Source organism: Babylonia areolata, chromosome 30 (genome assembly GCF_041734735.1).
Source record: "Babylonia areolata isolate BAREFJ2019XMU chromosome 30, ASM4173473v1, whole genome shotgun sequence".
Taxonomy (NCBI): Eukaryota; Metazoa; Mollusca; class Gastropoda; order Neogastropoda; family Buccinidae; genus Babylonia; species Babylonia areolata.
In genome coordinates, this window is record NC_134905.1 from 11,430,722 (window position 1) to 11,444,969 (window position 14,248).

At 41.5% G+C, this 14,248-nt stretch overlaps 1 protein-coding gene across 1 annotated transcript in view; it reads left to right on the top strand.

Moving 5' to 3' along the window:
• The window catches only part of LOC143275247 (trafficking protein particle complex subunit 14-like), an 83,579-nt gene that overhangs the window by 65,174 nt on the left and 4,157 nt on the right, over positions 1 to 14,248 (top strand). Inside the window, exon 9 of the mRNA XM_076579221.1 lies at positions 7,209 to 7,278. Coding sequence (XP_076435336.1) covers positions 7,209 to 7,278 — 70 coding nt within the window. The remainder of the gene's footprint in view (positions 1 to 7,208; positions 7,279 to 14,248) is intronic.

The window sequence follows — 14,248 nt, forward strand, 5'->3', positions numbered from 1 at the left end:
TTTGCTGCTGGTGCTGCTGACCTTCCTGTTGACATCTTCTTGGGTGTAGTGTTTCCTCGTTTTGTTGTTGCTGTTGCTGTTCCCCATTTTGCTGTTTTGCTGTTGCCTTGACACCCTAATTGGTGCGTGCTGTTCTGAGTGAGGAGACTGTTGTTTTTTCTTTTCCGGTCGGTCCAGTCATTGATGGAGTCCTTGACTTACTGTCTGCTGCGGTCCTGTTTGCTGTGGATTTGGTGATCGGCGAGGTGTGGGCAAGGCACTGAACTCTTGTGATGTTCTCAGAGGGCTACTTGATACAGGGGAAAACCCTAGTCTGTATGATGAGGGGTCTTCACGACACGCCATGTTTTGCCGGTTCAGTAGGGGGAGCCATTGAACACAGTCCAACAGCAGAAAATATCCCCTCATCATTTGTTGTTGATTGAATGGCCCACGTAGAAAATGTTCCCCTTGTTGGAGTTCGGGGTGAACAACTGGGAATCGTTCCATCTCTTGTTGGTGCTGAGGGGGGACATGTAGATATCCTTCCATCTCTTGCTGTTGATGACGTGCGGGAACATCTCTCCTGTAGTTGGTATAGCCTTCATCGTTTCTTGATCACTGTATAATGTTTTCATTAACGTTTGTTGTGGTTTTGTAAGGAAAACCATCTGCATACAATTTACCATTTCTGAAATAAGGCACTCTACCCTCATTCTTCAGCTGCTGGTACTGTTCTCTTTGGTTTACAGTGAGATCTGTTGCCATTCAGATATCTTCCCCTCTTAACCAATCTCTGAGTTTCCTGTCCTTGAGAATGTACAGCTTATCTTTCATCTGTTGAAAACAAATGATCAGACCTCGCTGTTGATTTCAACCTCCTAGTTTCCCGATACGGTAGGTGTACTCAGTGTCCTTAGTAGACCACCACTTGTCGGGTGAGAAATAGTTGAGTACTGCCACAATTTCATGAGTGTCACTTTCCCCTTCCCAATCTGTTGATTTGTGTATACCAAAAAATTTCAAATTTCTTTCTCTTGAAGAAATATCCCATTTCTCTAATCTGTCTTCAGTTTTGCTCAACCTGTCATGTAAGGAAACACTGTCTTGTTGAAGTCCACTTATATCACACCTGTTGTCTTTGATGTCCGTTTTAGCATTTCGAAGATCGTTTTCAAACTTGTGAAGGTTTTTTTTGGAGGTTGACAAAGTTATCATGAATCTGCTGGCTGAGATTTGCGCATTCAAAGTGGAGGCTTTGCAAAATCTGGGAACACACTGACTGAAGCTGTGGCTGAATGACCGGCGAAAATTCAGCCAGTGGATATTCAGCGCTCGTCATATTGCATTGAGTGAGAGCTCAGCTCGACACAACCTCTCCCTTCAACAGCCTGGAGTAGACTGAGAAAGAGAGAGAGAGAGAAGGTTTTTGATGGACTTAAAGCTATTCTTGTTTTGTTTGTTTGGTCTTTGTTTTGTTCTGTCTTTTTGTTTGTGTTTTGCACAAATCAGTGGTTTTGTGGATTATTTTTAAGTTGATATATTTGTTTTCCTTTTTCTTTGTTGTATAATTACTCTGGATAAGTTAGCAGAGCATTGTTCTTGAAAAAGTGTTATAATGTTACCTGCTTGTTTGTTTGTATTTGTTTTTGTGTGTGTTTTTTTAAATATAATTATTTTGTTTATCTCTTGTAGATGTGTACTTTATTTTCAGCTTTGGATAAGTTACCAGAATGGAAGATGAAAACATTGTTGATATCTTATGGCTTTTGAAATGATAACATGAACATACAGTGGTCCTGCAGAAAGTATGTCAGAGTTCATTTCTTTATTTAGTTACAGGAGGTCATATAGAAATGTCTTGTATTTAAAACTAATTTCTGCTATTGTTTTTTCAAAAGACTTATATTGGTGGTTATGGCTTTTCATGCATGAAATATTCACCCTTTTCCATCAGTTAGATATTAATTGCCTTCTAAGATGGCATTCATTGTTTATTATCTTCCAACCAGATCTTCTTCTTATGTGTTTTCTTTTTGTGTGTGTGAAAAGCATCAATTCAGCCAGAGGTTGACAGTTTGTTGCCTTATTTTTTTTCCATCTGTTCACTGTTCTTTCAGTCTGATGTTTGTAGCCATCTTTAGTGTAGATAGTGGTGGTGATCCTAATTTAATGTTCTTTGTCTGACATGTGCAAAAAAGGACAGGACTTTACTCACCTCAAGGACGGTGAACACACAACACAAGACAGGACTTTACTCACCTCAAGGACGGTGAACACACAACACAAGACAGGACTTTACTCACCTCAAGGACGGTGAACACACAACACAAGACAGGACTTACTCACCTCAAGGACGGTGAACACACAACACAAGACAGGACTTTACTCACCTCAAGGACGGTGAACAAATGCAGGTACCACACAACACAAGACAGGACTTACTCACCTCAAGGACAGTGAACACACAAGACAGGACTTTACTCACCTCAGGGACAGTGAACAAATGCAGGTACCACACAACATGAGACAGGACTTTACTCACCTCAAGGACAGTGAACACACAAGACAGGACTTACTCACCTCAAGGACAGTGAACAAATGCAGGTACCACACAACACAAGACAGGACTTACTCACCTCAAGGACAGTGAACACACAAGACAGGACTTACTCACCTCAAGGACAGTGAACACACAAGACAGGACTTACTCACCTCAAGGACAGTGAACACACAAGACAGGACTTACTCACCTCAAGGACAGTGAACAAATGCAGGTACCACACAACATGAGACAGGACTTTACTCACCTCAAGGACAGTGAACACACAACATGAGACAGGACTTTACTCACCTCAAGGACAGTGAACACACAAGACAGGACTTACTCACCTCAAGGACAGTGAACAAATGCAGGTACCACACAACATGAGACAGGACTTTACTCACCTCAAGGACAGTGAACACACAACACGAGACAGGACTTTACTCACCTCAAGGACAGTGAACACACAAGACAGGACTTACTCACCTCAAGGACAGTGAACAAATGCAGGTACCACACAACATGAGACAGGACTTTACTCACCTCAAGGACAGTGAACACACAACATGAGACAGGACTTTACTCACCTCAAGGACAGTGAACACACAACACGAGACAGGACTTTACTCACCTCAAGGACAGTGAACACACAACACGAGACAGGACTTTACTCACCTCAAGGACGGTGAACAAACACAGTTAGAACACAAGACAGGAAACGGTTATGTTTTAAACCTTTGGTCATCTGCAGGCTGTGATGTGATAAGAAACTCTAGGGAGAGCTGGACAGTACAAGATTTTCAAAGAAGAAGCCCCCCTCAGTCAAGTGTTTTGGCCCTTAACTCCTTACACTCTAAGGGGGCCGGGCCGCACCCAGGTCATGACTTCTGGATGCTCTTGTATTGCCGCCTTTTTTTTTTTGTCCTGGTCCTCAGCAGGTTTGAACCCGCGCCTCCAGGGTGGTCGCCACTTCAGGACTGAGTCACTTTTTCTGGCGGACGTTTTAGCCACTGTGCTATCGTATGCATAGTTTGAGTAGGGAAATTTAATCGTAACGAAGTTTACTTTCATTCCTCCTTGACCAGATCCAGCTGGAACTCTTTTCTGTTGCTTCTGCTATTGCCTGGAGAGCCCATGTCCTCTCTCTGCCAGAAATCGACAGCTGTTTCATGAGCTGTTTCACCACGTGTGCAATTTCTTTTAGCACTTGGTTGTGCCTCCATGTGTACCATTCTTGGCTCAACGCCGCTTTGCATGAGCTGAGGACATGTTCCACTGTTTGTTTGCCATGGCAGAGTGGGCACGCAGGGTCATCTGCTTTCCCCTATTTCACCAAGTTTGTATTTGAGGTAAGGAGGTCGTACACAGATCTTTGGATGAAGCTGATCCTCAGAGGGACCATGTTCTGAGACTCCTTTGGAGTGCATTTTCCCATGTTGTCCACTGCCCCTGCTGGCCTTGCTGGACTGCCTTCTGGACTCTTTCATCATCCTAGTCCTTCTTGATCTCCTGTATGATCACGTCTCTTTTTGCTTTCCCCCTTGCCTGGGACCACCATTCCATCTTAGTCGATCCCAGGCCCTGTCTGTTGGTTTGGGTATGTTTTATTATTTCCTTCGTCTTAAGACTTTCTTTCGCTGCACTGACTGCCTCCCTGACTTTCCATTTCCTGCCAGTCTTCAGCATGGGTTGGTTGGATCTCACATGGACATACTTCTTCATCATTTCCCTGATGTTTGTTGGTACATGGCACATCTCGAGAGCCAATTGGATCATCTCTTGAAGAACTGACCCGTATATGTTTGCCAGATCCAGCCATACCATGTCTAGGTTCTTTTTCTCTGTCTTTGCTGCTTGGGCTGCTCAAACAGTTTCCTGGTGAACTAAAAGGGGTCTTGGAAGAAGCAGTCTTGTGTCTTTTTCTTTTTGCTCCTTTTTCTCCTTGTTGACTCTACTGGGCTTTGTTTTCAGGTCTTTCCCAAGTTTCTGTAGGCCCTGCTTATCAAATTCTGAAGCAGTCTTCATCCTTTTCTTGAGCTTTCTTTTTGCATTTCGGATGTTGTCTATTTCTCGTTGTCACCTGGATTTTTGAGGAGGTGTTCTTGTCTTTGGTTCTTTCACTCCATAGGTTTACCAACAGGTTGTGTACACAGTATCTCTGTAGGTAGCTAACTTGTGTTCCAAGGTGCTCTTTCCTATCAGCGTATCAAGTGTTCGGACTATTTTCTGGTCCAGATTACTTCTAGGAGCTGTGTTGTGCATGATATTCTCTGTCTAAAACCATGTTGACAGTCTGCATGCAGATTATTTGCTGTCACATGTGACACTATAGCATCCCTAATAAAAGTCTTTGATGTGGTACAGAGTCAAATGCTTTTCTGAAGTCTAAATAAATGATGTCTATAGGTTTACACATATCTATCATTTTTGTAAGGTCTTCGATTACTTTTAGGAGCTGTGTTGTGCATGATATTCCCTGTCTAAAACCATGTTGACAGTCTGCATACAGATTATTCGTTGTCATATGTGACACTATAGTATCCCAGATAAAAGACTCTAAGATTTTACATACAAGTCAAGCTCACTGGTCTCTAGTTTCCTGGTTCATGTTTTGACCCTTTTTTTAATATATATAGCTGTTACTTCAGCCATCTTCCAATCTTTAGGAAGGCAAGCAGATTCAAGTGATTTATTATAAATAATACTCAAGGGAAGGGCTAGCTCTCTACTAAATTCCTTTAGAATTCTTGAGGGTACTTTGTCTGGTCCTTATGCTTTGTAGGGGTCTAAGGCATGCAACTTCTTTTTGACTGCCAATGGAGTGACTCTGAAATCACAAATATTAACATTTCCTGACCTGGATCTTTCTCCAAGGTCAGGTAGATATGTCAAGGTCTGTTTTGTAAACACACTTGCTGATAATTTATTTAGAGTTTCTGCTTTTTCTAGATCGTTTTCCGCTAAGCTACCATCTTCTTTTTCAGTACCCCAATTCCTGAACTAAGTTTCATTTTTTCTTGCACATATTTCCAAAATATTTTGGGACTTTGCTTACATTTTTTGGCTAAATTTCTTTCATAATCTTTTTTTAAAAATTTTTTAATTTATTTTTTTATAGCTTTTTTAATGATATTGCAGCATTTATTCCTTTCTCTAATGTAGCATAGATAGGAGTGACCTGACTTAGTTCTTAAGAGACGCTTATACAATTTATATTTCTTTCTGATGATTTTCATTATTTTATTGTTCATCCATGAGGGTTTGATTTTTTCTCCTGTCTATTTGAAACTGTTCGTATATATTTATTCATAGTTTTGTGTAGATATATGTATATATATATTTGCATATCTGTTGTGCATGTGTGTATATGGTTGTCTGTGTGTGTGTGCTTATTACATTTATTTGGTGTCATAACTGTTATTCATATTATTATTCATTTCGTTTTTTTATTCTGTATTTCAAATTTTCATTTCATTATCTTATTTTTTGGTGTGTGTGTTTTTTTTAATCTTAAATTCTTTTTATTTCTGTTTTTATTATTTATTATAATTCATTTATTAATTAATCTAATGGTTTATCTGTTTATGTATCTGATTTTACTTCTTTATTTTCCCCCAAGGCCTGACTAAGTGTGTTGGGTTACGCTGCTGATCAGGCATCTGCTTAGCAGATGTGCTGTAGTGTATTTGGATTTGTCTGAATGCAGCAACGTCTCCTTGAGTAACGGAACTTGAGTAGCTCAACTGAACTGAACTATATATGTACATATATATATATATATATATATATATATATATATATATATATATATATATATATATATATATGTAGTGATTTCTTTTGGCTAGAACATCAGTGTTTGGTAAATTTTAATGTCAAAGGTGAAGGTCACACATCAATATCTCTTTTTGCCAGATTATCCATTTTGCAGGGTTTTTTGTTTTTGTTTTTTGTTGTTGTTTTCAAAATTTGTATATAAATCCTTTGTTGGGTTAAGTGCACATCACTAGTGAGTCTTGAAGGCATCGCCTCTCTGTTTTGGAAGTTATTACACTCTCACCTTCATTTAGCTTCATTGACCTTCATCCAGCTAGATGTTTCAATTTGACTGAATTGTTTGCAGTCTGTTCACTCTCAAAATGTTGTGTTTGTATTCTAAATCAAACCGTTGCCTTGTCTCTCAGTATGAAAATTCTGCTGAATGACATTTGTGAAATGCATGATTGATAGGCACAGACACTTGACAGCTGGCCCCATAGAGAATCTGTTGCAAGAAGATCTGCCAGACACAGTGTTACAGTTCCTGAATGAAGTAAATATTTTTAACTTGATTAAAATCTTACTTGAAGTGAATAAGACATGGTTCAAGTGGTCTTTTAAACATCACTTTAACATTAATTGGTTGTTCCCTGACTGGCTTTAATTTCTGATAAGCTTTCAGCAGTCCTGAAATGGCACCTTGTGGTTTGCTGGGCTGTAAGCAATTTAATTTGGAACACACTTTGGATAGGATGACATTTTACATTTGTCTGGAAGGAACACAATTTGGATAGGATAACATTTTAAATTTGTCTGGAAGGAACACACCTTGGATAGGATAACATTTTACAATTGTCTTGAATGAGTTCAATTTTGATGCACTTTTCAAATTTTGTTGGGCATCAGCTGTATTGTCTTCTTGCAGATCCTGTCCCCGAGGATGCAGTCTTCCAGTCAGTGTGGGATTTCAGATCCTGCAGCCAGGACTCTATGAGGTCAGTGTGGGATTTCAGATCCTGCAGCCAGGACTCTATGAGGTCAGTGTGGGATTTCAGATCCTGCAGCCAGGACTCTATGAGGTCAGTGTGGGATTTCAGATCCTGCAGCCAGGACTCTATGAGTTCAGTGTGGGATTTCAGATCCTGCAGCCAGGACTCTATGAGGTCAGTGTGGGATTTCAGATCCTGCAGCCAGGACCTTATGAGGTCAGTGTGGGATTTCAGATCCTGCAGCCAGGACTCTATGAGTTCAGTGTGGGATTTCAGATCCTGCAGCCAGGACTCTATGAGTTCAGTGTGGGATTTCAGATCCTGCAGCCAGGACCTTATGAGGTCAGTGTGGGATTTCAGATCCTGCAGCCAGGACTCTATGAGGTCAGTGTGGGATTTCAGATCCTGCAGCCAGGACTCTATGAGGTCAGTGTGGGATTTCAGATCCTGCAGCCAGGACCTTATGAGGTCCAGGGATGTGAGAGCTGTGCAGAAACGTGTAAATGCGTTTTTCCATGAGAGATGCGTCTGTCAGTTGGGCATGACTACCGCAGAAGAAACCTCAGAGGCAGGGAAGTATAGGCTACCTAAATTAACGAAAAATATGTTTAAAGTGGAAATCACTGCAATATAAATTTTTTTTGCTGTATATTACTCTACATAGTTTGTAGAATCTGAAAATCAACCCTAGGACGCACAGGTCTCTGTCCTAGAAGCTGAAAATTAGGTAACATTACGCAATACCTTGTACAAATGACCTACTTTACAAATTATTGCGGGAACATGCAGAAGTTGCACCTCATTGGAAAGGTCTTGAAAAATTACGTTCAAATCTGTCATCAAACCATATTCATAAGATAAATTACAACAGTAAAAGGCTTATTTGTGTGTTTGTCACCAGTCAACATAAGATCCGCTTGCACGAGTATTCCTTGGTCAGCTCCTCCAAAGATATCACAGGAGTTTGCTGCAATATATTTTTCTTTTGCTGAATATTACTCTACATGATTTATAGAATATGAAAATCAACCCTAGGACGCACAGGTCACTGTCCTACTGTCTAAAAATTGGGTCACATTACGCGATACCTTGTACAAATGACATACTTTACAAATTCTTACGGGAACAGCTCCTTCAAAGATATCACAGGAGAGTTTGCTGTAATATATTTTCTTTTGTTGAATATTACTCTACATGGTTTGTAGAATCTGAAAATCAACCCTAGGACCCACTGGTCACTGTCCTGCTAGCTGAAAATTAGGTCACATTACGCGATACCTTGTACAAATGACCTACTTTACAAATTCTAGCAGGAACATGAAGAACTTGCACCTCATTGAAAAAGTCTTGAAAAATTACTTTCAAATCTGTCATCAAATCATATTCATAACGTAAGTCACAACAATAAAAGGCTTATTTGTTTGTCAGTCACCAGTAAGCATAAGATAGTTTACCCTGGTATTCTTCGGTCACTTCCTCCAAAGATAATCACAGGAGAATTAGCATAATTAACACTGTGGCAGTTACCACATGTAATAGAGCAGGCCAGTCCATGTTTCTTGCAGCTCCACCACCTTGAATCATAGTCTGACTGGCAGCTGTATCCAATTACTAAAAGAAGTGTGTCTGGAGCAGGTGGCGGGTCAGCCATGAAAGGCTGAAGATGGTCGTCATTTTCACCCCATCCCTTGTCCTCTGGATTCAGGTTGCAGTCACAGTGCACCCATTGCGGTACTTGAAGATATGACCAGTTATTGTGATACTTGCTGGCGTCACTAGTTGGTGGCAGAGAGTGGACCTGTACAAAGCTGGGTGATTGGACCCACTTTCCGTTGTACAAGATGACAATCTCGCCTGCAGAAACCAACCCTTCCACTGTTCGGAATACACTTCAGCAGCTTCCTGAAAGATGTTTTCTGCCTTCAGCTCCCTTTGTGTGGGTATGCTTTTTCCCATCCCAAACAACCTCGAGGTTGTGCATAATTATCATGCGATGGCATGCACAAACAGTAATGCCTGGCACATATCCTCTCCAAGTGCCTGCTGTAGCCTCTGGATGACCCACACTCGTGGCTTTTAACCTGATCTGAAGATTTGGGCTGACATGGTATCAGAACAAAATCAGCAGGTCGGTGTCTTCACCAATGACCACAACAGGATGATCAGCTGTATGTCTGATGGCAGTTTCAACATTTTCAACGATCAGGGCGTCTGCATCAATTTGGCTGTGAAGTGTTGGGAGTCCATTTGCCACAAACATATCACAAAGCACAGTTATAAGTCTCAGCTTGTTCACAAGGTTTGCCAGAAATACTCCATCAGAAATACTCACATTTTTTGATGATAAAACGATGTTGGTATTGAAGTTGACTGTGGTTCAAACAACATGCCCTGACCGACAAAGATGGGCCATGTCTTTTGTGGACGGATCAGTTCCATAGCCACAAGAAACAATGACGGAGGGCTAAATTCATGTTCCCTGGAATAGACTTCATTTTTTGTGATCCTGGATACACTTAATTGGTGGCAAAAATCACTTCTGTTAAGTTTTGCTGCTGTTTTGATTCCGAAAATTTTTGCCTCTGAATCTTATGTCTGCGGGGTGTCAAACTACAGGTTAAGGATCTTCCAAGAAGCTGTTCTGAGGGTTACTACATTGGTATTTTTGCCTCATCTTAATATCAAAATATCTGCCTCAACGTGTTCAGAAAGTTTGTTCTTTTATACGTGCTTTGTAGTGTATGCATAAACTCTATCCCCACAAAACTCCTGCGTTTTGGATACAAGATCAGACAACGTGGCTTGTTCATATAATTATTTACCTCCAAATGTTGACATATTTTGAAGATAGTGTGCAGCCTGGTCTCTTAAGGATCCTCAAAGGACGGGGACGGTTTGGGTTTTTTGCGTTGGTAAATCAAGCAGGAATGTCCCTGTGTTTTGAAGCTGGCACTGTGGGCATCATGGTACACAGCATCCCATGCAAAAAGGTCCTCCATACTTGCTTACCAAATTATGTCAGATACTGTTTTTGCCCTGTTGTCATCTCGATCTTTGGAGACACCTAGAATAGCTAACTGAAATCCTTCTTATGGTTTGGCTTTTACTAGGAAGGCTTTATGTATTTTTCTCCAGTCATGGACGTTAGCAAGGATACCACAAAACAGTGGATCATTGGATCATAGGCAGGCTGAAACTCGTCTGGATGGCCATCTGTACAGGCGTTTTGTTTCGTCTCTGGATATGTCATAATTGTTTTAGCATTTGTAAAGACAAGCCACACACACACACACACACACACACACACACACACACACACACACACACACACACACACATTCATACATGCATCCATTAGATAGAATAATAATCACAGTTTTAAAAGTTTGCAAGGAAAAATAATCAGCTTTTATCAGATTTCATTATCCAAGCTGATAAAGAAAATAAACCCAGAACTCCAACAATGAACGTTATAAGTGAAACATGGTTAAAGCATTCTTTCTAACTTTAACAATTTCATCATAATTACCTTATCGAGATATCAAAATATGATTACATAAAATTCATGCGTTACATGGCGAGCTGTGTCATGTTTCGTTTGTATAAAAGAATGAAAACATTCAAGAAAGCACGTTACTCTTACCAGTTTTCTTCTTCGGGGAGATTTTTAATTTCTTGGTCGACCATAGTTTTTCAGGGTCGCTTTCCAGCAAGTGTACGCTTGTCGGTATATCGCGGCAAGCGCAGTGCCAAGACAAGAACTACGCTTTTCAGGGTTGCGGACGTCACCGTTCACATGCCGTGTCAACACCTCATTATCTCGACTGTGGCTGGCGCGCTTGCCGTGAGTTGTATGGCGCACCAGAGCGGTCAGTATTTTAGCAAATCACAGCTTTCGAAAACTTAATTTGTTAATTATGACCACATACCAAATTTTTATGCGTCCTAGGGTATTTTTCTTGTTATAGGTGACTTTATTCTAACTTTTGAGAAGAAAAAAAATTATATTGCAGCGATTTCCATTGAAAAATTAGTTTCGGTAGACTAATAGGAGGAAAGATGACCCCACTCTGCTTCTGTTCCGAACAGCTAATGTTACACACGCACACCAGGTGCTGACCACTGAGGCAGGTGCCATCCTGCCAGAGATCAACATAGGGGAGTAATGGGTGGGGGGCAATGAAAGATGCAGTGCCATCTAATAGCTCGTATAGCTTGTAGCACACACACCACTGGTGGCAGTGCCAAGAGCGGTGAATATATCTGAGAGGAAAGGTTAACAAAGGAGGAAACGGGGGTGAAGGTGACGAAAGGGGGAAGGAAAGGGGCAGGGGAATGTATGGGGAGAGAAATAAAGCATTTGTGGCCTGACGTAGAAGATGAATGGTCCCAGGAGATATCACCTTTAATTATTATTTCATGATAACTTGCTCCCTCTGCACTTGGCCAAGGGAAGGGGGGAAGGGACAGAGGGTATGGGGAGGGGTGTTGGCAGAGATAGATGCCATGGAAGGGGGAGGGAGGTAGGAAGGAGGGGTCCATCAGAAAGCAGTGTGTGCTGGGAAAATCCCACGCTTTACCACAGGCACCTGACACACTATGATACTTAGATCCGGCTGAAAGTCAGTTACTGTGTCATTTGATGAAATCAAGCATGCTTTAAAAACACACACACACACACACACACTCACATGCACACGCGCACACACACACACAGACACACACACACAAACCAAGATTCATCTCTGTCTTTGGGAGCATACCAAAGTACCCATGCCCCAATCTGGTGATATCATGTTTTTCACACTAAACTTATTTTTGACAGAGAAAACATACACACACACACAGACACACACACACACACACACACACACACATACACACATTGGTACACACGCATATGTAGATACCTCCACCTGACCCCATACAGACACAGATATACACACACATGCGTGCGCACGTATACACACACACAAACACACACACATACACATGCATGCACGCACACACACGCACACACACACACACACACACACACACATGTGCAACTCCAGCCCTGTGTAGCTCATGGGCTGGGGCCATTCGTCAGTGCAACATGAACCCACAACATTTGAGTCACTGCTGAGAGGCGCAGTAGCTGAGTGGTTAAAGTGTTGGACTTTCAGTATGAGGGTCCTTGGTTCAAATCTCAGCAGAGATTTTTCCGATCTTTCAGGTCAACATATGTGCAGACGTGCTTGTGCCTGAACCCCCTTCATGTGTATATGCAAGCAGAAGGTCAAATATGCATGTTAAAGATCCATTTCAGTGTTCAGTGGGTTATGGAAACAAGAACATACCCAGCATGCACACCCCTGAAAATGGAGTATGGCTGCCCACATGGCAGGGTAAAAATGGTCTTACACGTAAAATCCCACTCGTGTACATACAAGTAAAAGTGGGAGTTACAGCCCACGAACAAAAAAGAAAACTGCTTTTTGTGTGTGTGTGTGCTGAAATGATTTCAGCCTATGGTGTGGTAATACGCGACGGTTGCAGTTATTATTTGGATCTGGGATCTATAGCCAAATTACTGAAGTTGTGTGATGTCACTCCTTGGTTTTGTGTGTCTGTATCTGTGTGTGTGTGTGCGCGTGCGCGTGCGTGTGCACATATGCGCATGTGAGTGGTCCTGATTTGAAGGAATCGAAGGCAGCCAATGATATCAAAATAATTATGAAATCTGTTTAGATCATTGGCCCCCATTCATCTCCATCTGTCTCTGTCTCATTCTTTCTCTCTCACTGTCCTCTCACACTGGCACCACATGCACGTGCACTTGCACATACATATGCACATGTATGTTGATATCACCTTCTCACACGCATACATATTAGTTTTCTACTCCCATCTCTCCCTCCCACACACCTGTCCCTATATGCTGTGTCTTCTCAGATGGTCCTCAGAAGAAATTATATGGGCATCACCAACAAAGTACCCAGATCCATTCTGTAGAACTATGCATTACTAAAAAAATCACCACAAACAGGAGTACCACAATTGTCCTCTCTTCTTTCATGGGCATCCATCACCCCTCAAGCTCTCTCTCTCTCTCTCTATCTCGGTCTCTCTGTCTCTGTCTCTCTCCCTCCCTCCCCCCCCCCCCTCTCTCTCTCTTATCTTTCATCACCATAGTCTGTATCGTACTCACCACGTCTCCACTGCTTCTCCTGCCTCACATACTTTGACATGGCCAGAAGAGAAATGCCAGAAGGGATGGAGCTGGAGGTAATAGGGTAGGGGTGAGGGGGTCTAAGTCCAGTTTTGTTGAAGGGTCAGACACACATCAAAGGGTCTGTTCTCTACCTACTTTAATCATCAGCCAAAAAGGCACAACTTTGTTCCCCTGCAAATATCATCCCTGCATCTTATCAGCAGCATGCTCCCTGCTGTGTCTGAAAACATGATTCTAATTGCCACTTGTGCCATCTCTCACAGTAAACTCAATATTTAACAAAATACTTGATCACTCACATTTCCTTAATAGTCAGATTCACTGTCACAGTTCCATGTGAAACGACATTAATAGTGCACCACAGACAGACAAACACTGTCTTCATCTTTAACACTTTTGCTATCGGCCATTGTTTTGACCCTAGTCATGTGATCAAAACAAGATACATGTGTTTTCACTGAGGAAATGCAAGAAATCATAATAGGGCTCAAACACACTTACACTATTTATAAATCTTAATCTTAAAGCATGTCTGATTCATGAAAAAAAAGGACATGGCTAAAAGAAAGAGGCTTAACATACAAACATTCAGAAGTGTCAGCTTCTTCATCCATGGGCTGCAACTCCCACATTCAATCGCATGTACACGAGTGGGCTTTTATTTGTATGACGATTTTTACCCCCGCCATATAGGCAGCCATACTCTGTTTTTGGAGGTGTGCATGCTGGGTATGTTTTTGTTTCCATAACCCACTGAATGCT